At 40.3% G+C, this 27817-nt stretch overlaps 2 protein-coding genes across 3 annotated transcripts in view; one reads left to right on the top strand and one right to left on the bottom strand.

The window, feature by feature from the left end:
- The window catches only part of znrf2b (zinc and ring finger 2b), a 44742-nt gene extending 28598 nt beyond the window's left edge, over nt 1-16144 (top strand). The window contains exons 3-6 of the mRNA XM_079561420.1: nt 2540-2635; nt 12445-12550; nt 15251-15324; nt 15404-16144. Coding sequence (XP_079417546.1) covers nt 2540-2635; nt 12445-12550; nt 15251-15308 — 260 coding nt within the window. The 3' untranslated portion in view covers nt 15309-15324; nt 15404-16144. The remainder of the gene's footprint in view (nt 1-2539; nt 2636-12444; nt 12551-15250; nt 15325-15403) is intronic.
- A 3518-nt stretch (nt 16145-19662) lies between these two features.
- Nucleotides 19663-26951, bottom strand: nod1 (nucleotide-binding oligomerization domain containing 1). 2 transcript variants are annotated; one of them, XM_079561189.1, is made up of 12 exons: nt 26867-26951; nt 25894-26085; nt 25419-25593; nt 23441-25253; nt 23282-23365; nt 22348-22431; nt 22194-22277; nt 21996-22079; nt 21718-21801; nt 21554-21637; nt 21257-21340; nt 19663-20274 (listed from the first exon to the last, which is right to left on the bottom strand). In XM_079561189.1, exons 2-12 carry the CDS (start codon nt 26068-26070, stop codon nt 20202-20204), a joined length of 2826 nt encoding a protein of 941 aa, XP_079417315.1. In that variant the 5' UTR covers nt 26071-26085; nt 26867-26951; the 3' UTR covers nt 19663-20201. The 2 variants fall into 2 exon arrangements, with proteins under 2 accessions (XP_079417315.1, XP_079417316.1); XM_079561190.1 differs by lacking the exon at nt 26867-26951 and adding an exon at nt 26569-26596.
- Between the last annotated feature and the right edge of the window lie 866 nt (nt 26952-27817).

Raw genomic sequence — 27817 nt, 5'->3', positions numbered from 1 at the left:
CCATTTTTACAGTCCACTCTTTAAAATTTCCATCATAAAACATGTCGGTAATTAACCAACATTAGGTTCCTTGAATATAATGGTTTACTTTAATCTTTCCCATTGTTAGTAGTCAAAGTAGTAGGAGTTACTTATGAATATGAATATAATGGGTACTGTTTACAAGAGCTTTTGAGAAGTGAAATGATGTGACTTGATTCTGTGATGTGATTCTAGGGCACACCGTTTTTGTAATATATCAGAGTTATTATTGTAAAATTTTGCGTAACTTCTCAGTCCATCATTTTGCAGTTTTGGATTACATTACACCACGTGGAGCAGATTTTTAAGCAGCAGCAGATGGCCTAAACCAGAGCCACATTTGTTGCCAATCTTTTAAATAGGTCACATGTTTTCTAATGGCTTCATCAGTTTCCCCCCATAGTGACAGGTTGCGCATTAGGGACGTTTTCACATTGACAGGTTTAGCCCCCATGCGTCACCTGCATGTGTTCGGTCGGGAGTGGTGCATCATGGGTGGTCGGGGTTTCCATGACGAAGGGGACTGTGATGCAGGTGGAAGCAGCAGGGGTTGCACACAGGTCATAGAAATGATTATTATATTAACCTTTAGTCACAGAAAATGGCATGGGCGGGTTTGGCAGGTGACATTTGGTTTGGAGAGTGAGGAGATCCTTTTTTTGGAATGGAATGGAAGCTCATCTGTATCACACTTCACATGACACAAGTCACCCAAAGCGCTTCACACAGTGTAGGGGATTTTGTGCTTCATTCACTCCACACACGGTGGTGGTAAGCTACACATTACAATAAGAAAAGTCTCGCTGTAGTGTACACGAGTCGTGATATATATCAGTTTGCTAGTGCAGGCAGGTGCAGCGGCAAACTCGCTGTGTATGAGCAACAACATTAGTCTTCCTGAATAATGTGGCTGGAGATTTTCTTGGTGGGAAATCATGCCTTGGGGACACTTTGTCTCGTGTGTACCCTGGCGAGTCGTGCCTCTGCTTTTTTTCCCAGACTGAAAATGGACAAATTCCCTCGGTGGAAATCCTGCGAATAGCTACTGTGACCACGTTTCTCGTCCTGAATTATAAACAAGTCTGCTTTATGCTGTTTCAGATCAAGATATAGTCAATCAACATTCAGCAATAGAGCAATAGATAACGCCAATAGTTCATGTTGATAAAGGTTATTGTTTAGCAGCGCATGCGATAATGTCATCATATTATGGGATCATATTTAAAAACATTTAGTGATTTAAAGGGACTGTACGGAGTTTAACAATGTTAAAATTCAGTAGTTTCCTCCCCCTACATGTTCCAACAATGTCCTAATGTGTAGAATGAGCCCAGACCTGTTCACCACAACTGCCTCTAAACTCCTGCACTGTCACTCAAAACAGTGTTGCATCGGGTCCGAATTACCGTCATGCACGAGCTTAATATAGAAGCTGCAGTTATATGTGTGACCTGAAGTGGCAGTAGTGAGTATAAAATGGCTAACTTGCATCTAGCCCCTTTAAGAAGGGTAAATTACTTTTTAGCCTCCTCACAAGTGATGCACCTGAACCTGCCTGGTCAACCCTGTCCAGGTGACAGTATTTGAACACCTCTGCTTCATTGAAAAATTCTTGGACAACTGAGAGCCTTCTGAAACGTGCCTCCCCACCAATCATTGACAGACTTGGTGCACTAAAGTATCTTACCATTACCAGTCTTGTTGTAGTTTTAAAGCAGTTTTCATTTGTAATTTACCCCAAAATGCATTTTTTTTATTTGTTTAATACAATTGATAAGAGCCCAAGGATTATACTGAACTAAAGCTGCAAGCATTGAAATGACAGTTAATGCACAATTGTGCATAATGTTTTACTCGCATAGTGAGATGCCAGACATTTTAGGCTGTAGCTGTAAGCAGAACCATCTTTGTATCAGCTTTGTGATAGATTTACTCAGCTCAGTGAATGTTCTGGGTGTGTGGGCGGTGTTTCCTGCCCAGATCGAGTTGTGTTTCAGATCTGTTTGAAACAAATGGCCCTCAGTAAACAGCACTGTTTTTTCTCAGGAAGAAGGATCGTAATGATGCAATTCTACCTGTTTTTGTTACATTTACCTTTTTAGTTCAATACAATTTTGTGTGGTTACTTATGTGAAAAAAAGAAAATAAAAATGTTTCATGTGGCAGGATGAGACCAACATATTGGTAGATCTTAACTTGTCAAACTACATTCACTTACAAGGGGAAATCCAGCCCTTTTGATACAAACCACCTTGCTGTCATGTGGCAAATTATGAATAAAAGAAAAAGTGCATATGATACTAGTAATGCTGTCTACAAATGTCTAGTTTGAGTAAAGCAGACGGAATCAATAAACTGCAAATTATCTCTTGCTTTAACAGTGGTTTCCAAAGTTGCAGAAACATATAAATATACATTTTTGTTTCTCAATGCAAAGTCGGTGTAATCCTTCCATCTTAACTAAAATAGACTTTATTTGGGCAGTAATCTCTAAACACCATATCTGCTCTTCTTCCAGGCTTCAAGTGCCCAGTGTGCTCCAAGTTTGTATCGTCTGACGAGATGGATCTGCACCTCGTCCTGTGTTTAACAAAGCCTAGAGTCACATACAACGGTAAGAGACATCTACGGACCGCTATCACTGGTACTAGCATATGAATTAAAGTGTTGTGTTATAGTGAGGTAAAACAAAATACGTAACTATTGGATTCAAACACATCTATAAATCATCTTGAGCTAATATTCTATGCAGAGGTTATTAAAAGAAGCAATGAATGTACAGTATTACATTAAGTGCATTTTGCAACTTTTTATGTGGAAAAAACAGTGGTCTCTAGGTCGCTAGAGCTTGTTTAGAAGGTTTTCTGACGGAGCCTCTCACCAGATAACCAACGAAACAATAGATCCTGGAGCCTTGTTAAGATCACTGTGATCGAAAGTAAAGGCGCCATGCTGACCACTCAAACAACCGCAGGGTCACTTCAAGGTCAAATACGCACAATTATCAACTTTTGCTTTACTAACTTGATAAAACTAATTTTGATGATACATTACTTCTTCGATCATGACATCTATATAAACAAGGCCACTGGTATAATCTGATTTGCTTTATTATGACGCTTGGTTTGCTTCATATGACCCTGTGCTCAATATTTTTATTGTAGTGGAAATACATTGGCTTTGTCCTGCAGTATACAGCAGTGAGATTGGACCACAGCTAACACTTCAAACAAAATGGTGTCAGCCATAAGGTAACTTATTTGTCATCGCACTATTGTGTACCTGAAGAAATACCAACTGTATTACATTTTACAAGATTTCTTAGATCTCTTTTACAAGATTTTATCCAACTTGATTTACAACAAATATGTTATAATGTAAAAGAATGGCTGGTTATGCTGTTTTTAGCATGGTCTCAAGCATAGGCACCGATTTCTGTTTTTCCCAGTGGATGCGCTGTGTTTTTGTATATCCGTGAACCGACCCGAAGTGAAAGGGTACCGAGCAGTTCACTGTATTAGCTTGATTGAACTCACATGGTCGGCAGCAAAGAGCTAGCTGCTGTCCTTATATTGTCAAATTCAATCTTGTAAAACCTCTTTACGAGACTTAATTTCCCAGGTGTGACCCAAAGTACGGTCGACTAGACTTGCACTTTTTTACTGCTCCATCCATTTTATGACAACAAAACAAGCAAAATCACTGCGACCCGAGACCCGTTTCCGCCATTTTAAGCCGCGACAATTACATAAAGCAGCCATAAAATACTCGTGGGACTTTTTACAGTGTCCTGGATTGGAATAAGTCGTGTTTTATTGCTTCGTGAATAGGCTGGCCTATCAGATCAGGTCTCACCTGCAGATTGGTTTGTCTAGTCACACATATTAATACCTAAACCCTGCGACCTTCAGCCAGGCTGCACTTTTATAGCACTTCATTATAAAACCCGTGTAATGGCAATGACACCTTTGCAGGACCCAATCTCGCTCCAATATCCCACTGACAAAATGAGCCGCTGCAGGACGCGAATGTGTGGAGGGAAATATCAACACCATATTTTCATGTCTCTAATATACAATGTGGAATGTTACACTAACAATTTGTCGAAAAACTGAACTCTCTCCCTTCTTGTTCAAACATGGAAACCCTTACACACATATAGCCATTGTGTCATTGAGAAGATTATGCCTCTTTGACTTTTCTTATGAATGTGTTGATGTGATAGAAGCAACTGATACAAAATGGCACTCATGCCTCCATTGCTCTACCCCAGGACAAAAATAAACAAGTTTTACAACTACTCGTATGATAAGGAGTGACTGAATAACATTTACATCTCGGAAAGATTTGGATAAATTAGTACCAGTGCGTCAATGCACTCTTGGACTCATTTGTGTATACTTGAATTCAAACTTTTTCTTTGCAAATTCCAGCGACCCACTGAAAATGGACCCTCGACTCTCTGTTTTGTCCCAACCCACCAGTTGAAAATCGTCGCTCAGTATATGAGCTGTAGAGTTAAATCGATGGAAAGTACCAAAGTCTGTCTGTGCTTTGTTTCGGTCATGTGACAGCCAGGACATTTCACTCGGCACATGTGCAGCCAGTCTGTGCTTAATAATCCTTCACCCTTTTATGTCTTTTGAGCAGAAAGCCCTACGTTAAAAAACTGCGCTGACTTGTGAGGCATCTGCAGGGAAAAGTTCCTGTTTTATCTCAATCATAATAGTATCAAAACATCACCTTGTCTTACAGTTGCCTCTCAGCGTGAACAAATGACCCACTTTCTCTGTCTCTATAGAAACACCACAATTATTTAGCACCATACACTATCACACACAGTGATGCTAATGCTTTTTATTTTGTTTTTTACCCTAGAGTTATTATCCCCAGAACTGCCTGTTGTTTTAACAAAAAAACATTTGCAGAACGCTATGCAACGTGCATGTTTCCCGAAATAAGACCTCTGATTCGATAGCAGTTTCCTCTTTGTTTTCCTGTACAGCTGGTTCCTGTCTCGCTTCCTTTTTTAAGTCACATGATTGCATTAGATACCCTACTGTGTGTTGGTCCATTTAAATCAACTCACCACAGCGCATGCATGTGGGAAGCGGAGACAGTCAATATGGCAACAACATCTGGTGGTGATGATGAAGCATGTGACTCTCAGACTAATGTCTTTTTAATAGACCATTTGCATTGTGGCATTTGCTTAGATCACACAAGCTTTTTGACCCCCTTTTGGTAAAATTGTATTGAAATTGTCTCTCTTGCGGAAGTAATGGCCTAAAATACAGCTTGAGCTAAATAACTGAAGTTTGTTTTGAACACATTTCGCTGACAATCTTTTCAATAACCATCAAGCCCCATTTGTCAGTTAACCATTAACTACCAACCTTTGCCCTCAACAAAACATCTAAACGTTTCTTAAGGTGAATAGCAATAGCTGACGAACACTGTTTTAGGCTATCCTTTAGTGGGAACTGAATTTATTAATAATCCAACCATGTCTATTTCTGGCTTTATTGATGTGCTTATGTATGTTAGTGTGCCGTATGCACGCTGTGATTGTTCATTGTTTGTTGAAGCTGACAAAATGTTCCTAGAAATGCACCCATTACATTTTTGGACCTCCGCTCCACTATTGTACTACAAGCTTAATAATAGATATGTACTTTATGGATGCAATAACTGGCAGTGAATGTTGTAGCCCATAAATAAAGCTACATTTGTGTGTGCGGCTGAGCAAACACAAACTGCACAGGGCAGATATGGCAGCAATAATAACTTTAAATACACAAGCCTTTCTCAAATGGAGCCAGCGGGAGACTTGCCAGATTCAGTGGGAGGAAGCTTTAGATGCTCTCGACCAATAGGCAGCCTAAGGGGGCACACATTCTGTAACCACAGAGTGGTGTCACGGCCCCGAGGGAGACGAGCGTTGGCCTGAGAGAGCGGTCTTTATGTTTTCAGATGTTAATGGATTTAGTGAAAATCTGAAACTGCACAAATGAAAAGTCTGAAATAACTAAATATGTATTTATGTTGGGAATAACATTTTACATTGCTCAACATCAACGTCAACCTGAAGTATTTATGAGGTTGCAGTAGACTAAAAGCTTTTTGCGCAAATAACCTTATCCCATTGTCCAATTGATAAAGAAAGTAAATTAACCTACACAATATAATCTAATTTGATATGATCAATATCCAGGAACATCATTACTTTGGACTTTCAAGTTATGAGTAAAGTTAAAAAAAGTCAATACTCATTTCTTTTTACTAAAGAGAAGAAATGTTATGTCCAAAGACTGTGCCCTGGCCTGTGGTGCCCCTTGCCACACTTTGTTGCAAAGGCATCCGAACAATCACTGACTGATTAAGAAGGTGTTTAAGGACATTTACTCAGTAGTGTACTGCACATAAATCTGCCCTTGTGTGAACTGTGCACTAAATGTGAGAACTCATTGTAAAGTGTAAAGTCATGGTTTAAGAAGGTCTTGATCTCATGATAATGTGAATATATGTATGTGTTCCCAGCTGCTCCACTGTGCTGTTTGTAGCTATTCTAATAAGATACACCCCCCTCTCGTCCGTTCCCTCTTCTCCCCTCCACACACTCCACTCCGGTGACCCTGCAGAGCTGTGAGCGCCACACTGCTGTTTGCTCTGAGCCCAAGGACAGCCCTGCTCTGTTACTCACTCAGATGCATTCATATCACTGTCACAGGGAGGACTAGCAGTGACATAATACACTCCATGAGCTTATATAAGAGCGACTAACAGTGTAATTCCACAGAAATGTCTCTATACAGTCTGTCTGTCCTCACATTGACACTGGCAGGCATGGGTCAGTGGGCAGTGGACAGGCCCAGAGCCAAATGAAAATTTGCTACTCATGCACGTAACATTTTGTATATTAAACATGTACTGTATTCTTGAACAAATGGTTGGTTTTGAGATTTTACTTAATATCTTAAAAGCACAAGGTTTTTTGGTTGGTTTCCATAATAGTTTGGTCTTTTTTTTTTTTTTTTAAAGACATTGTTCCAAAACAAGTGCCACACAGAAGCAAAAAGAGTATTATTGTTGTATGTGTGATTCCTAAATTGTACTGTAGATCATGACTGAATAGATAATCACTTTATTAAGTACAAAATCCAGACAAAATAGGTCGGAGCTGCTGCAGTGAGATATCAGTAGTAGTTCTTTTGTATTCATTGTGGATAGTGCAGCCTCCCTATTTTTGCTCAAACATTAAAGATAACACGGTCTAGCTGCCTGTGCACTCGTGGCTTCAGTTTGAACTGCTTTACCAGCTCCCACTGTGCATGTGGTAATCCTGATTGGAGACTAGCCGACTGCCTGCCCATATGTTCCCTTTTGAGGTCAACCAGAGGCAAAAATCACTAACTGGATTTTTTTGGTGCAGTGATGGTGGTTTTACTCCGTGACAATACAGCATGTAGGTATGAAACTTGGAAAGGGATTGTTTTCGCCTAAGTATTATGACATGTGTTTCAAAATACTATAAACGGATCTGTGATTGAGATTATGTGTCATTCAAGCGACAATCACAACGTTCTCAAAATTGAGCTGGTGGGCGCCTGAGAATTCCATGTTGGTAACTGTGGTAACTGTCGAACTGCAAATATTTTGGTCTTAGCTTTTCATTCATATCTCTGGCGTTACTGGGTGAATCCACATGAAACAAAAACTGTCTCAAAGTTCATTGTCTTCTCTGGCAGCATGTACGTATGAACTAAGGTCCAATTATTTTCTCTGAAAGGTTTCCAGACGTGGAGACAATGTTCAAAAACCTTCATGTGATGTTGACTTTGGACTAGGGCTGAAACGACTAATCGATTAATAGACGACTAATCGATTATTGAAAGAGTCGACAACTATTTTAGTAATCGATTAATCGTTTTCTGGCTCACACAGACTGAAATGGAGCAAAAATGACCAAAAAAATGTAGTATTTTTGATGAAAACCTACTTTGATTTTGTATTTAGGGTCTGTAGTGGTTTGTACAATGTAAATTTCATGAATAGAGCCTTCAACAAACATTTTCCTTTAGTTTACTCCATCAGCACTTCCTTAAACAGCGCCACTTAAGCTATAATGTGATTAAAAAAAATTAAAAAGTAAGATTTTACTACACCATTCACAGCCAAGCGATTAATCGATTAATCGTAAAAATGATCGATAGACTAATCGATTACAAAATAATCGTTAGTTGCAGCCCTACTTTGGACATATTATTTTTTATCACTATACTGATTACAAGAACATTCTCTCTACCACAGAGTTATATCGGGACCTGGCCTCCAGCTGAGATTATGGCATCATCAAATTCGAGAATGTGAACACATTTACACTTTTCAGACAATTTACATCTTCATTATGTTCCTCAGTCTCTATTTGATCATTCAGCGTCAGACGCTTCTTGGAAGGTTGATGGTTAAAATCCAATTGGTTACTTAATACATGTATCGGGGGAGGGGAGTTTGCTTCTTGGCTGGCTATTTTTTACCCAAGTTAAGGTGATCGGATTTCAAGGTTTCTAAAAAGGAAGTGACCATATTTCATTAATTTCAGTGATTTTTCCAAATGAACTTGGGAGCCAGAGGATAATATGCTTGAGCGAAGGATTTGGTGGTGGTTGGGGGTGAACATTGGCACAGAACGGCGGCCACATCCGTTTCCCTGTTTGAGAAATTAACATTGAGCTGATTTTTTGTCTTGCACTTACTCCAGATTCCTAATTTGTAAAGTGGAGTGTGTTTTGTTGTTTGCACTCACTTTCTCCCTTGGTCATGTTCACTGATCATGTGCTCATGTTGCTCTGATGATGGTCAATACAGCTGATGTGTTTACAGACAAGCGAAGGTGAACCCTCTTTAGGTCAGCCTTGAAACAGTTTATTTCCACTCACTCGCCCCGGCCGCTTGTGCCTAAATATACCCAGTGTTTTGTGCATAGCAGCAGCTCACAACTGCAGCTGTCTGTGTCCAGAACATGACAACAGGAGGGCTCTGGACAAGAGACTTTGAACCGTAAGATCCTTTTGACTTAACATGATGGGGGAACGAACGCCACACGCATTTCTTAGGAATTTCAGAAACCTGCTTATGAGTGAAATTACCAAAGCAAAAAGAACTTAAAGGGATATTTCAGGATTTTGTTTACATTGGGACTCATTGCCTAGTTATCCAGAGTGTTGTTGATTTCTGGAGATATTATGTTTTTTTTTTTTATTCAGTCCTTATATTTGAAGAGCTTAGGCTAGTGCTAGGCTAGTGCATGTCTATGGTAACTAGTAGCCTGCATTAAACACAGTCTGACCCAAGCAGAGTGCACCTGAGGCAAATTACTTTTAACGCAGGCGGCGGAGTGATCTGCTAGAAAATAGTCCCTCAAAATGCGGTAATTCATGGGAGGCAAGGTCTGTTATACTTTTGAAATTATTCTATCGACACAGACATTTATATCGGTAGTCTGGTGCTATAAGTGATTTGCCTCAGGTGAACTGTGGAGTGGGTCAGACTGTTTTTTTAATGTAGGCTACCTCTTATCATAGAGTTTGGGAAAGTCCATAGTTGCCATAGAGATCCGCCATCTTTGCAGCTCTTAGTATACATTTCCATTGACTAACATTAGCTAAAAACAGCATAAAAAGCGGAGAAAAACACTGTGGAACAACTCCGTTAGCTGCTGAGCTACTGCTGGTAAATACATCTAACTCACTGTGGTGTCCAAGTGTTTTAATGTGAACAATAACTCCAGTGTTTTAACTTTTAAAATCTCCATTAGTTTACAATTGCTGCTAATCCCATAATGCTTAGCGATATGAATCACATTCCCGAACTCTATAGACATGTGCTAGCCTAGCGCCACTAAATTCTTCAAATATAAGGACTGCATGAATTAAAAATGAAAAAAATCTCAACAAAAATCAACAACACTATGTCAAAAATCCTGAAATATCCCTTTAAGTACAACGGTAAGCTCAAAAATGGACCAGCAAGAGGGGTATTTGTGAATAAATATACAGGAAGAGACATGCAGAGATGTTCTTTTGCAAACTCAACCTTTGATAAAGAATTTGTGGTAAGTGCAGTGGATAGGTCTACATAGAGGCAGATGGTTTGTTGAAAGTGTAAAGCCAAGGGATGTTCAGGGATTGTTCAAATGGCGTATATAAAAAAAGTGAAAATTTCTGCTCTGCATTATCTAAAATCCGGCGGGGTTTAGATGTCCCAAAGCGCCTGACTGACCGCTGTCACAGTGCTAAACAAACATGTTTTTTTGTCTCCCTCTTTTCAGCTGAGCTCCCGGCATGTGCCGCAGTATCTCATAATATAAGTGGCTTTTCCAGGCCCATGTGGGTTAATCCACAGTTACATAAACCCAGGCCTAACCCAATGACTGTGTGTGTTTGGCTGCAGGTGATGGTGTAATGGTGCAGGGAATGACTTCCACTTAAAACTACACTCTAATGGAATGGTGTATTTTGCTGAAAAATTGGGGAGAAAAAATGTGCTGAATATCATTGTCTGGATTATCCCAACAAAGTATAGTATGAATGTTAATGTAGGCTCTCACAAAACTTTCTGTGGAGGAGATTTTGATTTGATTGAACGAACCCCTGTTCCAGCTGACGGTATATGAAAATCTTTGTTACTTGAACAGTATGAATGCATTTAATCGAAATGAGATGGAACTGAAGGTAGTTCCTGAAGATGAGTCAGGATTAGCGACAGTCCAGTAAAACGTTTGAAGCGGCCGGCTCGGCTCTGCAGTGTGAGAAATAGTGCATTGAGAGGTTTTGAACCACTCTGGCACAGGGGCAGATCCATGCGTGCGGGAGATAACAATATTCCACCTGAATTCCACAGGATTAGTGTTTTGGTCCACTGTTGTAGAGCTGAAGGTTAAGGTAAATCAACAATCACAATCATCGCATTGGCACAAACTTCTATAGGCAAACTCTTCTTTCTCATTGTTCTTAGTCAATATGGGCCGTTTTTTTGTGTGTGTTTTTTTTGTCAGTTGCACTTTTGAAAAACGTACAAACTTACTTATCATACCACTAAAAACACGTACAATTCCTTCTTCTTCCTAATGTACAATGCCATTCAATCACAATTGCCTCAGTATGCCTCAATGTTTCCCTGCAGCGCTTCCCTCTAACCAAATGATGGAACACTGAAATAAGTCATATAGGGGTAACTCTTTAAATGGAAACTTGCACTGCCTGAAATATCTATTGATGCTTGAAAATTGTGTCATTTTCTCTGACTGTAAATAACGAGAATAAAGGGAATTTACGTCTGTAGCGCTTTCCACACTCATCATGAAAAGCTACAATGGGCACCAGTCTACGCCAATCACAAACATTCACACATAGGGAGAGTGATTGAAGTGTCGAACTCAAAGAAACAGTGGCAGTATGCACCTGTAATAGCTAGATTCAAACCACCACCACCCATTCACAAGTGCTCACTTAAGCCACTGCCCTAGCTAACACAGGCACCACCTTTTAGTCAGCTGTCTTTGCTGCTTTGCCTAAATTAACATCAGAAGCTTTTTTAGAGCTGTCCATGTACTAAAAATGGTAATAAGTTCCATTAGCAGAGAGCATTGAGGCGATACTGAGGCTAAAAGACAGTCACGGTGCAATAAATAAATAAAGCAAAATGGCCTGACTCAGAGCAGGTCATCCAGCCATGTCCAAACCACCATTCACTTTATGGCTCTATAAATCTGAGCTCATGGTGCTAAAAAACCTGCAGCACGTGTGCATGCACGAGTGAATGTCACGACTATAACAATCCTCTTCACATTAGGGGAAACCATCTTTCAGCTAAATAAACAATCAGACTGACAGGCATTTGGGACATGTTGACGGTTGGTCTAGATCAGGACACATTGGCACACTTCACTGGCAATGAAAATGGGGGGGGGGAAGTATACCGAAACACCACTGTCCCTGATTTCTAAAACAGTGACAGAGAGTGGAAGTTGAGTTTGAATTGTTGCCTGCATACATTTTTCCAACTTTCAGAGCAGACGTGAGGTTTACCGTAATAATGACACCCAGTGCATTCTCCGGGGTTTATCATTGATAGAAATGACTCATGACTTTTCACACAATATGCTCAAAACTGATTGTACCAAACGTTTTTCCCACAACAAGCAATAAAGTTTGGTGCAGGGTCTCAAACCTAAAAGAAATCAGCTCTAGACCACTGCTTTGCTTTTGCTTGGATTAATCAGTTCTTTGCAGCTGCAGTTGGGACTTCATACCATATCATCATGTTACTGTAAAAGCCAGCAATGCCTTTTCCAGCTGATTGGCCCAAAAGCGTCCTGCTTCTTCCGCTCATACTCTCTTCCCCTGTGCCCTTGTGTGACAGAGGACGTCCTGACGAAGGATGCAGGGGAGTGTGCCATCTGCCTGGAGGAGCTGACACAGGGGGACACCATCGCGCGCCTGCCCTGCCTCTGCATCTACCACAAGGGGTACGTGCCAAGTCGGGACAGGAGAGGGCGGTCTTATCTCAGGGATGCAGTCCTGCTGCAGTGCTACTGTTCACAGCATTTAAAGTACTTTAGAGTCTACAGTCAGAAGGGCATTCGAAAATGTAGATCTATCTATGATAAAAAAACAAAAAAAAACTATTTGCAGCATACTTAAGTTCTTATGGACATTCAAGGTTATGACTGCAAAATATATGGAAAAGCATAGTTACTTTTCATGGAACTCAATCATGACTGTAAGCTAACTTATAGTAAGTAGTGGTAGTGGTAAAAGTGGTAGTTGCACCATCGCCATTGGAGTAGCAGTAGTCATGTTTGTAATACTACAGTATATTTGCCCTTAGAAGTCAAGTTTCATGTTTATTTCATTGATTCATGCTTGTAAGACCTCCAGTGCAGTAGCTGTACTTGGAGAGCTTATTACCCCTGCGCAAAAGTCTTTGAGAGCTCTGGACTCTAGTTTTAGGCAGCAATTGGTGCATTGGGTGTTCACTGTGACCCATCTCTCTGACCAACTTCACAGCAGCCTTCTCTCTCCTGCTCTATTCACCATATTCCAGAAGTTCCTGTGGGCGCCGCCAGGAATTGTGCCCGCCCCTTTTCTCCTCTCTGTTAACATGGGATTGGAGAAGTCCACAATCAGTTACTACACGAAAACAAAGACGTTGGCTGCTCCTCTGCAGATGATCTTCAGTGCTCTGTTTTGCACCCTCTCCATATGTGCAACCTGACCATTGTTGCACACCACGAAGATGACACTGCCATACTCCAAGCATGGTCTCACTAGTGTGGTGTAGATGGTTAGTAGATCCTGTTGTGGTAGGCCCTGTCTTGCCAAGACAGCTGGGAAGTGAAGGCGCTTGGAGGCTTTCCTCTCCATTTGATCGATGTGTGAGTTCCCACTGAGGTGGAAGCCCAGTTATTAGGTGGTTGTAACAACTGGGACATCCTTTCCGCCCAGGACCAGAGGAGCAGGCTGCGCCAGATTTTTTGCAAAACAGATTCAGAGCTCTGCAGATATGTCTCCATTAATCTGCATGCTGTTTTCTTTAGCCCATTTGTCTTACAGCTGGGCTTTCAGGGCCATGGTTTTGTCACTCTCGATCTTGTTGAGAGGAATGGCCTTTGACAGCCCGATATCATCTGCACACCCTACGTCCAAGGTCCAAGGTGTCCATGAAGAGTGTCTCACGGGTGGAGATGTAGAGGAGGTACAAATAAGGAGAGATGACCCCTCCTTGTGGGACTCCAGACCCAGCCTCCGCACATGAACTGTGCACACCGTTGACCACTACCCTTTGTACTCTTCCAGTGAGGTGACTGGTCATCCAAGTTAATAATCTGGAGCATAGATATGATCCACCTGGTCAAATGCTTTTGACATGTCAGCCAGAAGGACCCTGACCATTGTAGGTTGTTTACTGTCAACACCGCTGTCCAGGAGTGCACAGCTTCAACAAGGGCTGTGGTGGTTGTGGCCTTAGGAAGGTACTATGGGCATGCTGATTAAAAGAAAAAAGAAAATGTTTCTCATATTCAAATCATGATAGAGAGATATACTTGGGTTTAAATGGTTAGTTTTGGTCCAAGCTCATTCCTGACTTTCCCAATGCGTTCTGAACCTTCCAATTCTTCACAGGGATGTGTTTACTAAAAGCATGTTTAACTACTTTTAAGAAGCTAAAGCTAAGACTTCCGGGTTTACAATTGCTTAAGTAGTTTATGCTACAGCTCTCACTGCACACCATGATTTCTATTTCCCCCACAAATGACTGTGAACACAATATACTGTTAAGGGCAAAATGAATTTCACGCTGCAGCCACTTTAATGCAAATGTTCATTTATATAATATGTAATTGTAATGTTTTCATAATTTAAAGCAAAAAGACGAGTGCATATTTTCAGTAGTATTCCCCCCTGCCACACATTGGACGTCTTTCCACTATACCCTCCATTCAGAAAGTCTAAAGTAGTTCGACTCAGAGCCTGTGGGAAGTGAATTATATTCTGTGTTCTGTGTGTAACCTAATGCTGCTTTGGAGAGGTATAGTCCCAGAGGGAAGACCCAAATATAGTGTCCGGTGTAATTTGTCTCGTGAAAGGTAACATTAGACAAAACCCTATGGCTGATAGAAAGTGCCCTTATTTTGGCTCATATGCATGGCCACAATACTGCACTGAAATGTGCAACTGTGTGTGCTCTGGAAATGAGGGGGATTAAATGTTAAGTGTACTGTTTTCTAAACGAAGAAAAGAAAGAGAAGATACAGAAAGGGCTACTGCATTGCTCTGTGAAATAAGATATAGATAGATATTTGTTTTCAAACCTGTATTTAGTCAAATTTAGTTAGATTATGTTTTACTAATTTCCCGTATAGCTTAGACATACCACTAGGTGTCTCTAAAACCATCAAAACACTTGTTCACGGCATTGATTCACTTGAACGTTACTGTAGAAATCTGCTGCAATTTTGGGAGGAACTACCAAGCCTCGTCTGTAAATTAATTAAATCAATTCGTGAAAATAGCCGGCAGATGCTTGGTCATTAAATACATGCAGTGGCGTCCAAATGCTTTCACATTTTATCGATTTTAATTGATTTTCCGAGCTCTATTATTTTTTGTATTAGTAGACTGTATGTTTCGATCACTCACATCTTCCCGTCTTGTTTGTTTCGTAGGTGCATTGACGAATGGTTTGAAGTGAATAGATCATGTCCAGAGCATCCATCTGATTGAATCTTTCTTTGCACAGGTATACACATCTTATAAATACATTTCCTGTATGAACTATTAGCTGTTTCTTGCTTTTCAAACCTTTTGTTTTCTTTCAGGTACCACTCCATGAGCATGCCCTGCCATTAATTTTTTCCAGGAGACTTTGCTGGACCACTGTGATCATGAGTAAACTTGCCACTTTCCACCCCCCACCAATGAAAATGTAGTACCACAGTGTGCCAAATCTCATGTTTTAAAGCAATCTTCAGGGATACAAAGTTCAGCATCTGTCTTTGAGTTGGGCACGTTCTCCCGTGTGGTCACATGATGAAGGTGTGGACTAATCGTGCAGCGGAATGGGTGTGATGCAGAATGTCCCTCATCTTTTAACATCGATCAGTGCCTTTGTTTATATTTGGACGCTTGGATGTGGCCGGAAATGGACATACAGTGCAAAGATTGTCGATTTTGGAGAAGTAAAAAGAAAAAAAGAAAAAAAAAAGAAATTCAAAAAGGACTCGAATTAGGAGACAAAACATTTCGTCATAAACTGTTGCAAAAATGGTGCCAATCGACTGTGAATATTCTCAATCATCTGTGCTTTTTAGTCATGAACAGAACTGTGGACTTTACAGGAAGACGAAGCCTGTAGCCAATCACAAGAGACTTTCTACCTGAGCCCCAGAGGGACAAAAGACCTAAACTCACCTGACAGCCATCAGAAAACATGGTGTGTTCAGACTAAAAAAAGACAACGGTCTATATTATGCAAAAATCATATCCGAGACTGTTTCAGTAATATTTGTAATTTAGCAGATTCAGGGATTATGATAATTGTTTCAAAAGCAGAATTTTGTTTGAAAGTAAATTGGCCAATGGGTTTGGACAATTTTATGAACCCCAATTATCCTTCCCCATAGCAGACAGTTTAGCTTAAAATTAAGAAACGTGACGGAAATAATCTTTGTCCAATAAGTAAAAGGTATTAAAACCATACATCTATTATCCTCCGCTTCATTCGGGGCCAGGTGGCGGGGAAACAGTCTCTAGAGAGGTAGCCCGAGGCATTCCCAGACCAGCCGAGAGACGTGGTCCCTTTCATAGTGTCCGAGGTCTATCCCGGGGCCTCCTCATCGATATGTTCCATTAACTGGCATCAAACACATGAAGAAATCGCTAGTAAAAAAAAAAAATATATATATATATTTTTATTTTTTTTCCTTGGATGTTCTGATGCTTAGTGGGTCTTGAGATGACAAGAGAAATGATCAAAACTGTTTTTCGACAAAGAAATAGTCTCTTATGGAATGCATCAATACTATTTTTCTGTTTTATGATTCAGGTATTCAGGTATGATTCAGGTACCAGTAATGTAATGTAATGTAAAAAAAAAAAAAAAAGGAACCAGCAGTGCAAAGGGGAATGCGAGAAACACCTCACCATTGTGGCGTCCAGGAGCCGTCCAAAACAGATACCCTAGCAACCTCAGCGCTCCACTTGGTGCTCCCCATCTCGAGGAGAGATGTTGTAAGCCACCCCGCATAGGTTCACATCAATTATAAGTGGTTTTAACTTGAATGAAGTGTAGGCTTTTGTATCGCGCTTGATCTAATCATTAATTTAGGAAACGTTTATAAGCCATAACACAGCTGTCAAAGCCAGAATTTCTCTTTAAAAAGAGATTACAGCTTTACAGGTTTTAAGTTGTACTTTTCAATGAACTACACTCAATATTGTATCTGCTACAATGTAAATATAATGGCAACATCAGAATGTACAAGACTCAACAAGCACAATACTTAAAGGTTTACATATTGTCAGTCATCAATTATACAGACAATTTTCTTTTTGGCAATCAACAATCAATCAGGGCATTAACACCATGAAGGCAACACTGGTACATTTCTAAATTGGTGTCGTAGTTCACATTTTCTCACCAACCACTTTGAGGGAGTTGTGATGCCTCGTCAGTGCATTCTTTAAGGCCTATAGAAACTTCTCATGATAAGAGGGTGAAAAATAATGCAATGAAACCTGCAACACATTGTCAAATCATAGTTCAAATTTGGCCAGGATGAAAACATTCACCTGCTATTTTAATTTAAAAAGGATGAGCCGCAGTGAGCAAAAAAACAGTGAAACCCTGGCTTTAATACTGCACTAAAACAGGGAGAGACGACTGGCTTTTGTTCTTTCGGTCTGAGCACACCATGAGATGCAACGTTTCTTTTCAATCTTGAATTGTACAAATGAAAGAGAATCATGCCCCTGCAGCTTTTGGGACCACAGGTAAAGAATGGGTCTTTCTTTTTTAATAGTGTTTTTTCTTTTTCAATGTCTGTCTTGTTTAGCAATAAAATGTTCATCAAATCTGTGGGAAATATAAAACTTGAATCCTGTGTCTTTTGTTTTTGTTTGGTTTGAGTTCAATTCATCATGACAGCCCTGTGTTATCATTTTATGGATGCTGAAAAATGGCAGTTTCCCGTCTTATCATTTAATAAATGTCACAATGCTTTTGTCAGTGAAATGAGACGGCAGAGGTTTTTGCACAATATATCACAGTGGTTATTATTAGAGAAAGACTTCAGGGGCACGGTGAATAGGGATCTGACAATGTCCTTTCATAATGTAGACGCAGCAGAACTACCCTGTTCCGATAGTCTCACTCAGTAAGTCATGAAGGTGTGTCTATGCAGAACAAAACAATTCCAAAGATTGCTTAGCATAATTGATTTTAAGGCCAACTTATTTAAAGATATGCAACACCCAGTTTCACCACACGGGGGAGCTATGAAAACATTTAATTTCACTATAGAAGGCCTATTTCTTGCTTATTTTACACTTACAGTTAAAATAGTCCAATTTCTGTTGAGCGTCAACTCTGGAAAGCGGCACTGACTTTAAATAATTTGCAAAAATGACCACAGCATTTGGGGGAAATCCTACAACTACTTGAAAGTAAAAGCAACCATAGCCGAAAGTGAAAATCAATTTAAAAAAAGTTCATTAGGAGTCTGTTCTCATATGTGGAAATCCTTGAAATTGTTCTTCAAATGTTGACGAGAGAAAGGGCACAGTGAGGGGATTCCAGAGCTGTTCATTTACTCGAAGATGATACAAGCACGTGATGTTGAACACAAGTATTTGTAAAGATAAGCCCACTTTGACGCAACTGAATCCTATTTGGTAACTATTGTGACACCAACTTCCTTTTTATGTTGACATTGTGCAGACTTCACAAACAGGGGTGACTACCGGTATAACTGATGTTAAAAATGAAAAGATCTTCGATGACATAATAGTATTCAGTGTGCTCATGTAAGTTTTTGTTACATGATCTCCTAATAATTGTGCAAAATGTGACAAAAAAAAGGTGACAAAATGCAGCAAGAGACTAAAATAGTGATTACAAAAAAGTGATGGAAAAAGTGGTCAAAAGCCACAAAAGAGCAACAAAAAGTGGTAGAAAAAATGCAGTGAATAAAATAAATAAAAAAGTGAGAACAAATCCGATTAGATCAGTTTTGTTTCGTCTCAAATGAGACGTTACACTGGCCTACAGCTCTCCAGTCAAGAACATTTTAGATTTGGGTAAAGCCGGCCGAACTGGAGAAAATGCACCTGGTTTAAACAGTGCAGAACTTCCTCCGGTCTTATGCCTATGAGAATAAGAGCAATGCATGAAGCAAAAATAAAGACAAAGACTTCCAGTGGAATTAAAACGGATAAATAATATAATTTTCAGTTTTCAAATATAGAGCCATCTTAAATTTATCAAAGCAGCCATTTCCTTACATAAAGTTTACATGCAGATTCAAAATATAAAAATATGTAGCACAAATGAATCCCATATTTAACTTAAAAAAAAAAAAGAAAGCTTACAGTAACATCAGCTTTTATCTCCCAAACAAGACACAAAACAAGCTACCGGTAAATAGTATTTTGCAGTGAGAGAAGAAATGTCAAAAACACAGTAACACAAAATACTCAATCACCAAAAACATAAACACAACACTGATATGAATAACTGGCAAAATACACACTGATCCTCCCCATGCTCAAATGACAAAATTGTAACTTTATATAATAGCTTGTAAGTGTAATCAATATAAGAGTAGAAGAGAGTAAATAAGGTGCAGCGCCATCTCTGTACTGAGAAAACAAAAACACGGTTTGCCAAAGAGCAGCAGGCATTTCTGACACACACTTTGATGATGTCTGAATGTTTGTATAATATTATCTCTGTGCTTAGCCTTGGTCAGAGGGGATGTACAGTCACCCAGGGTGTTTATGGCATTAAAAAAAAAGGATTTTACCACCAAGAGTGACTTTTGCATGCACTTTTTACATGTGGGTGGATTGTACAGGGTAAATATGGACCTTAAATAGGGAAGTCCCTGGTCTGGCCACAAATTCATTTTTACAAGATGGCAGGGGATTAAGACTTTGACGAACCCTAACGTTGACCTTAGCTCTTACTTTAAACCAAATAAGACAGTGTAAACAATGCACACTTCCCTTACTATCCTGGAAAAAACAAATTGTGTGGCCAGGCAATTGCTTGCAGGTCAAACCATTCAGTAACTCATTCCCCATGACACACATTAATTTGGAAGCTGTACAGGTCCCACTTAAACATGCACTCTACGGATCGACCCACTGCCCCCATCGGCACTAACCAGTCCGTGTATGTGCATAGGACCAACAGTAACAGTGACGTTTTACACATGAAACATATAAATGCGCTCACAGAGGAAGCAAGCATTTTTGTATGGGGCTTGACTTCCTCATGCCTGGCACATGTCTTCGAAAAACAGCACAAACACGAACGTTTAGCTGCCGGGCGAGGCGTCCAGTTCCCCACTCGGTTTAACGGATAGAGCCACATTAACTGCAGGAGACAATGCCTCTTCAGTGAAACCGCAGTCTCTTCTCCTCCACAAACTGTTCCTCTTCCGCTGCACTCAGGAGGTTTCCCTTCGCACTGTCACAACACACAAAATGTAAAGTAAGGGATTGTTAGCAGAGTTGAGATCATAACAGGATTTCCTTCTTCAATCTAGTTACGTTTGTACAACAGTATACAAAGAACATACACTTGAATATTTGGCTCCATTAACTAATATCTTCATAAAATTGGATATTTAGGCTTACATAACATTGAATGAAGCATATAATTAATTAACTTTAACTTTAAAGTCAATTGCTGATCCCTGCACTGAAGAGCACCAAAGTTAGATTTTTGAAAAAAACAAGGATATCCAAGCAGCGCTCCTGCATGTTTTAGTTTGCTCATATAATTAATTAATTTGATCACAACCATAGTGCAAAGTTTTAGTGGTAAAACTAAATCTGTGCCCTTGGTGACCTTTAGCCTGACCTATCGCCAGGCAAAATATCAAAAGTTATATTTATTATTTAGTCTGGGGACCACCAATTCATTGTGGTTTACGAATGTCCATAGCTGTTTATTAGGCGCTGCGAATGTCTATCATATGCATCTGCACGTAGCCATAGCCAATCGTATCATCGCATCAGATGACGTATCCGCTGCTGTCATGTTGGATGTGTAAATAAACTTAAAGGGACTATACGGAGTTTAAAAATGTTACAATTATGTATTTTCCTCCCCCTACATGTTCCAGCCATGTCCTAATGTGTGTAGAATGAGCCCAGACCTATTCACCACAACTGCCTCCAAAATCCTGCACTGTCACTCAAAAAGGTGTTAATTCGGGTCTGAAGTGCCGTCATGGACAAGCTTAATATAGAAGCTGCAGTTACACGTATGACCTGAGGTGGCAGTAGTGAGTATAAAACGGCTAAATTGCATCTAGCCCCTTTAAAAAAAAATGTGGCCAGGGTCCCCAAATGTTGTACAGTTCGAAATGATTTGTCATTGCACACAGCGGCATGGGTATTCCCAGGCAAGGTGACCTTTACATTTTTACCATGAATTTCCTCACCATATTTCTTTAAGGTGTTCGTTCCCAGGTAGCACCTCCGCCAATTTTCTGAGTCCCTCCACAGTGAACTTGTTGTTGATTAACCTGGAGACAAACATTAAGTCACTTGCCGTGCAACACTCCATAGCAAACTGTAGCGTTATCTGGTGTGAGGAAAAATGTGACTCTGCGCAGCGACAGACCGTTTACCACAACCTGTGCCCATTTCTAATTAGGAAGTGAAATAAAGGGCACTTCAAAATGCACTGGTAAAATGGGTAGTCTAACCTGATGAACAATAATTAATCATATCTTTACCAAAGGTGTGTCAGTCCAGTGTTGGCTCGGACCAACTCAGCCAAATGTGGAGCCGCATCATCCGATAAATCATTCTGCACCAGCCTGTGATTGTAAATATAGGTCAAGTAAAGTAGATCACAGAGAAACAGGTTTTGCTTGTTTGTTTCTGTGTACTATCGTACCAGAAAATCCTGAGGGTGCTGTTGTCTTTGAGAGCTGAAGCGAGACTCTTGCCTCCCACTGAGGTTATGCAATTGGCAGATAGACTAGAACAAAGACACTCATGCATTAAACTAAACGTATGAAGTATTATTAGAGCAGTCGTCGTGACTGTAGTAATAGTAGTTGTAACAGCAGTAGTAGTGGTTGTAGTTGTTGTTGTAGTCATACTAGTAAATGTAGCATATTAGTAATACAATAACAGTGTATTATAATAAGAATGTGTTTTCTTAGTCCTCACCTGAGATTGGTTAAACTTGGATGGTGCCTCAAAGCTTCTGCAAAAGCACAGGCTCCATCATCACCAAGAGTGTTCCCCCACATCCTAAGAAAAGATGACAGTAAATATCAAGCTATTAAAATTATTATTATACTAGGACAATAGCTGATTTGTTAAGTTTGCATCAGCATGTGCCATATACCATGTGGCAAAACTTACCCTACATCAAATATGGATGTGCTCTTCTGGATTGCGCTGGCCAAATACCTCCCTCCTACAGGTGTGATCTTGTTTTTTCCTAGTCTAAAACAAATAAATACATTTTGAAAAGTCTTATGAACAATGTTAAAAACAAACCAAAAAAAGCACTTACTTTACAATTCGCAGCTTTGGACATTGCTCGATTATTGTTGCCACATGTTTTGCTCCATCGTCTGTTATTTGATTGTTGTAAAGCCTAAAAAAATAATAAATGATAAGTTAGGGAATTTATGGAAATGCTCTGATCCATTAACCACAATTCATGGATAATACTGGAAATTTGTCCTCAACATCTGACCCATCCGTCAGTGGCATCAGGAACAGTGGGTGACCGTAGCTGAGGTGGTTTTGGTCAGGACTTGTAACTAGCTGAAGATTTTATAGATAGGACAGGCCTCTTGTGCATGTTTTAAGTTGATGAGTAAAACTGGAGTACACAGAGAAAGGGCTCGGTAATCGAGGACCATCTTTGTATAAGCCAGGCTGATATTACAGTACAAATAACATTATAACAATAAGATCAATAAAAAAGAAGATGGACTTCTAGCTAAATATTTGCTGCTGACTGGATAAAGCACACTTTGTTGTAGCCAAGTCTCTAAACATGGCTAAACAGCCTTGTGCTTAAGCAATGAAACATAAATAAAACAAAAATTGTGTTTGTCTAATGCCTTGCATGCCTTGTACTTCTTTTAAGGCTTTTATTTACACCGCGCATTTTGCACACAAGGCAACTCAATGCGCCTTACAAAGGAAGACATGCAAAATTACAATCGACACATTTTTGTTATACCTAGTGTCTTTCAATAAGAACCTTCAAGTGAATACCTTGTATTTTTCCTTGCCGTGTTTTGCTGTTAGTATTGATAATAGTGCTAATTGTTGTCGGCAAATGTGTGCTCACTCAAGGCTAGATTCTGAGACTCACTTTTTCTAGATGGATCATTGTGAGATCGAAAATTCTGCTTGCACCTACATTTCACCTTATGAAACTAACTCATATCCTTACACAGAATCATTATCAACCAAGTCTCAAAAATACTTACCCCAACACTTCCACAACTTTGTACTTGCACAGCTCCTCGGCTAGAACCTCAATGCTGCTGTCTGACAAATTGTTAACACAAAATCTGAAAGAAAACATCCAGCTTAAGTCTTAAGAATAGAAGATTACATAATCAAGAAATGAAAGCATGCATTCTTACCGGACTATGGTCATCTTGCAGAGTGAGGGCCTTAGTTGCTTCACTCCATAGTCACTGATGTTGTTATTGTCCATATCCAACCCGAGCAGCTTGCGCCTGTGTTGCAGCACAAAGTTCAAGGCCGTGCAGTCTCCTGAATAGACATTACAGTATCCCAGCTTTATGAACCCCGCAGTGATCCCTTTGGCCGTCATCTTGGCTATGTCCCCGCTCCCTGTTTCATAAATGCACCGCAACATCCACAAAAAGTTGGGCAAAACGTGAACCTTCTTGCCTTCATTATTCTTGTGAACAGGTAAGCCTTGAAGATGCGACTTGACGCTCGTGGACAGGTAGGATTTGAGTAACGCTCGCTTTTTCTTCAACACCGCTGGAGAAACGAGGTGCTCCACAAGGCTCGCTTTAGCTTTGGACAGCAAACCGCACAGGAATAAGTTTGTGAACTGTAGATGATCGTTAGTGGGAGAGGCCTTGCTTTCGCTTGGCTTTGAGGAGAGATTTCCAAACGGGTCGCAAGGAAGGCACGTTGACTTTTTCTTCCTGCTGCACGCCGTGAAGAACTTTAATATGGAGTCCGCGGGCGCTTCTTCATCCAAAACTAGAGCAAACGCGGCAAGGAAAGACTGCAGCGTCAAGTGGAGAAACTCAAAAGTGGCGGGATTGTCAGTGGTTTCATATTCACTCGCTGCTTTAAGAAATCCCAGTGCGTTGTCTTCTTCGGTTAACCCACAAGCCCTCAGCTCATCCTGTCCGAAATAAAAACTTCCCCTTTCCAGCCCTTGCAGAGCGAGCTTGGCAAATCCGGCGAGAGGTCTCAGGCCCGATTTGAAAGTTTCAGATGCACAGCGGATGTTTTTCCTTTGAATGGACGACGGAGGCGGCGCTAAACGGGTCAAAAACATCTCGCACAGCAGTAGAAATATATCGGTCAGCGTTATGCACGTGTCCGGCAGCTCAAAGCTGTCGTGCACGGTGTGTAGATGCGTAATGCTTTTGAAGACGATCCAGCAAAACAGTGGCGTGGAGCAAAGGCCGCACAGATGAGGACTAGCCTCTAACTGGATTTCAACGCGGTCTCTTTGGTCTTGGTCCTTAAAGTGCAAGTGGATGTAGGTTCTGAGGTGCAATGGAGAGAACCCACGCAAAATGACCTTCTTTTTGACTACCTTGTGCTGCATTTCGATACCCGTCCGAGCCGTTAACACCTTCTGGGAGCCGTGAAGCAGCTTGCCGCAGAGCAAGCTTGTGAGCAATTGCAGCGGATGGGCTTTCTCTTCCGGGGAGACCATTTCAGGGACACTGTACCGCGCGAGATCGTCTTGAATTTCATCATATCCGTCAAAAGTGAAGAGGGCTTTGTGAGGGAAACGCACTATGTAGTCAAAAACCTCATTATCAGGGTCAAGATCGGGATAGCAATTGTACTTGAACAGCAAGTCCCTAAAGGAGATTTGTTCCGAGTCTTTGAAAGTGCTAAACATCCTACACCGGAACTTGAATAAGAAAATGGCGTCCGTCTCGAGCTCCTTCTTGGACCATAGGTTTTGTAGCTTTTGAAGAAGGATAGATTTGCCCACACCAGCGTCGCCCACTACGTAGATGATCTCTCCTTGTGGGTTGAAGACGGCGTGATCAGTCAGCAGTTGGTGCAAAGTGTCTAAAAATCCCTGGCTCTCATTGGCGTCGTTAAATAGTTCCATCTGTGTGTCGGTATAGAGGTCCTCCAGCCGAGTCTCCTCCCGTTGACCGTACGACATGATGAAGCTGGTGTCGCGACTCATCTCTCGCCTCAGCTTCTCACTGTATCTGCTGACTGAAGGAATAAAGAAACAAACCAATTAGCTGTTGTATCGGGTCTGAATACTGATGCCACTATACAATTTACCCCATGAAACATTGCAGAACTAAAGTGTCAGTGTTTCGGCAATACAAATGTGGCTAATTTCTAAGAAGCACAGAGATTGACAGCGCAACTTACTTGGGTCAGTATTCTCCACTCTCTGGACAGTAACATCTTTGCTGGGGATGTAGTTGATCTCTTTGAGCCACGGCTGCAGGTCAATAAAGGCATCCCCCACTTTATAAATGATATAGATTAGGTATTCACAGGCCTGCTCCCCTTTGCACTGCACAAGCTCCAGGATTTTACGCACCTGTAGCAGACAAGTACCTTGTGTTAAATATATTTACTTTTTGTTTCTTTATCCATCTTCAGATAGTTCTGTAGATATACATGATAAATAAGCACTTTTGCACTTTTTTTTTTAAACAATTCTAAAAAAAAGAGAGAGAATTGATTTGGTATATGAACCAACATGAACGCCTCGGTTTAAGGCTGGTTACTGCGAGCTTCGATTACTGGTTCAGTGAGTAACAGAACAAAATGTGCTTAACTACGCTGTGGACAAAAGGGAGAAGATTTACGCCTACACTCGTCCGTTACTAATAAATACCTGGTTGGGCTTGGTGTCAAAGTGCTGCACAATCTCCACCTCTTCTTCACACAGGAACTCAGAGGAGAGGAGGTTGTCCAGGACACACTGGACGCTCCTGAGTTTGGACACCAGAGCCTCCCTGTGGTAGGTCAGCAGGCTGCGGCAGGACGGCCGCTCCTCTACCATCTGACCCATGCTGATCTGTCAAATCTGAGTCAAACGCATATGATGGCGGTGATACACTTGTGAGGCAGAAGTTGAATCTTTTACAAAAGTCCTAAATGTACTCAAAACACTATGTTGAGGCTTTGAAATTGAAACATGAATGAACGAACAAACTCACAAATGATTTTCTGAAATTATTTGGAAATGTCATTTTGGTATAGTTGAAATAACCGTCCTGTTAAGTAAAAAGTACTAAAAAGTAACAATATATTAATGAAGTATAGTATCCTGCCTTGTCCTCAAAACAACATAGACAAAAGAATTTGCCCTGAGAATTCAGTCTTGCCCAACAGACAGCTCTAATGCGCTGTGATACTGGTATAAGCCTGTCATTAAACAGCAATGCCCTCGGCACACCCAACCCAAGAACTGCATTGATGCACATTGCACAATAAGCAACAAAGATATTAGTTACATCTAGTTTAATAGCAAGACAAAAATAAACATATACATTAGTTGTACACATACATTTTGAAATAGTTAGTCATGGTCCATTCTAAGTGCAATCTAAAGCTGACCAAATAACTCAGCAGACCATCTAAACACAGACCCATTAATAACTGTCTAATGGTTTATGAAGCCTGAAGTCAAACTACTGTTCCTTTAAGCTCCAGATCAAGCGACAAAGATGTGGGACTAAACACTTACTGTAGCTGGTTGAAAGTTGAGTCACATGTTTGTTTAGTGTACCTCAGCTGAGCATTGTTTATTCAGTCAGGAATAAGATATCGGTCTCAAGTACAAATGCAAATACAGTTAACCTTACCATCGTTTTCACGCCCGTCGTCACGTTGAATACAAATGCTGCCAAAGACACAGGTCCCGTCTGTAAGCGCGCGGACACACTTTGTTGTCTCTTCCCTTTGTGTGCGTGTCATTAATATCGGAAGCGAAAGGACCATTTCGTCATGACGTCACCCCTTGCTCCAAAGTTTCTCCAGTCTGAGTCTGTTGCGTTTATGAAACCACGTTGAAAAGGCAATCGTGTATGTGATAAGATAACAAGAGTTATGAGTGAACAATAATAATAAAACATAAATAAAATACGGTTGCCTATTTGACATATATGCTATTTTGATGTATTTCAACATAGGCCTATTGCAGCATTGTAAAAAAAAACTTTAAAAAAAACATATATAAATATGTTTATAATTTAATTCACAAATTTCAAAATGTCACCCAAACGATACATTTGTAAGAAAATCGTATTTATTGTAACGGCATGTATAAAGCATAAATAATTACACAGGTGGTAAAACGAAAACATTGATTCAATAACATTATTTATCTTGTGCACAACAAAACTATGTCAAAAATAACACCAAAAAAAACCCTCACAAAATCAACCAAAATAATCTCAACACTCACTCGCATACACACATTGCATTACTATTTTATGCCACACAATAATATTGAACATACTAATACTGACTCGTTGATAGTGGGTGAAAGGTTACAAAAGATAGACATCTGAATGTGTGCAGATGATTATGATAATTATTATGATGTTACAGCCTCGCTCTTAGTGCAATTCATTTTAAGCTAGTATGACAATGTAAGGTATACGGTAATTAGTAAACAACTTAGCAAATAGAGTTCACATGTTAAAACAAGGAATAATACAGTATGGATATTTACAGTACTCCCCATTTCAATAGGATGGTATAAATTAGGTAGGCTACAGGATGTTTATATGGATGCTTCTTCAGCTATGTGC

This window comes from Gobius niger (genome assembly GCF_951799975.1).
Source record: "Gobius niger genome assembly, chromosome: 8".
Classification (NCBI taxonomy): Eukaryota; Metazoa; Chordata; class Actinopteri; order Gobiiformes; family Gobiidae; genus Gobius; species Gobius niger.
The sequence above is the reverse complement of the archived record's forward strand: the minus strand, read 5'-3'. Positions and strand labels throughout refer to the sequence as shown.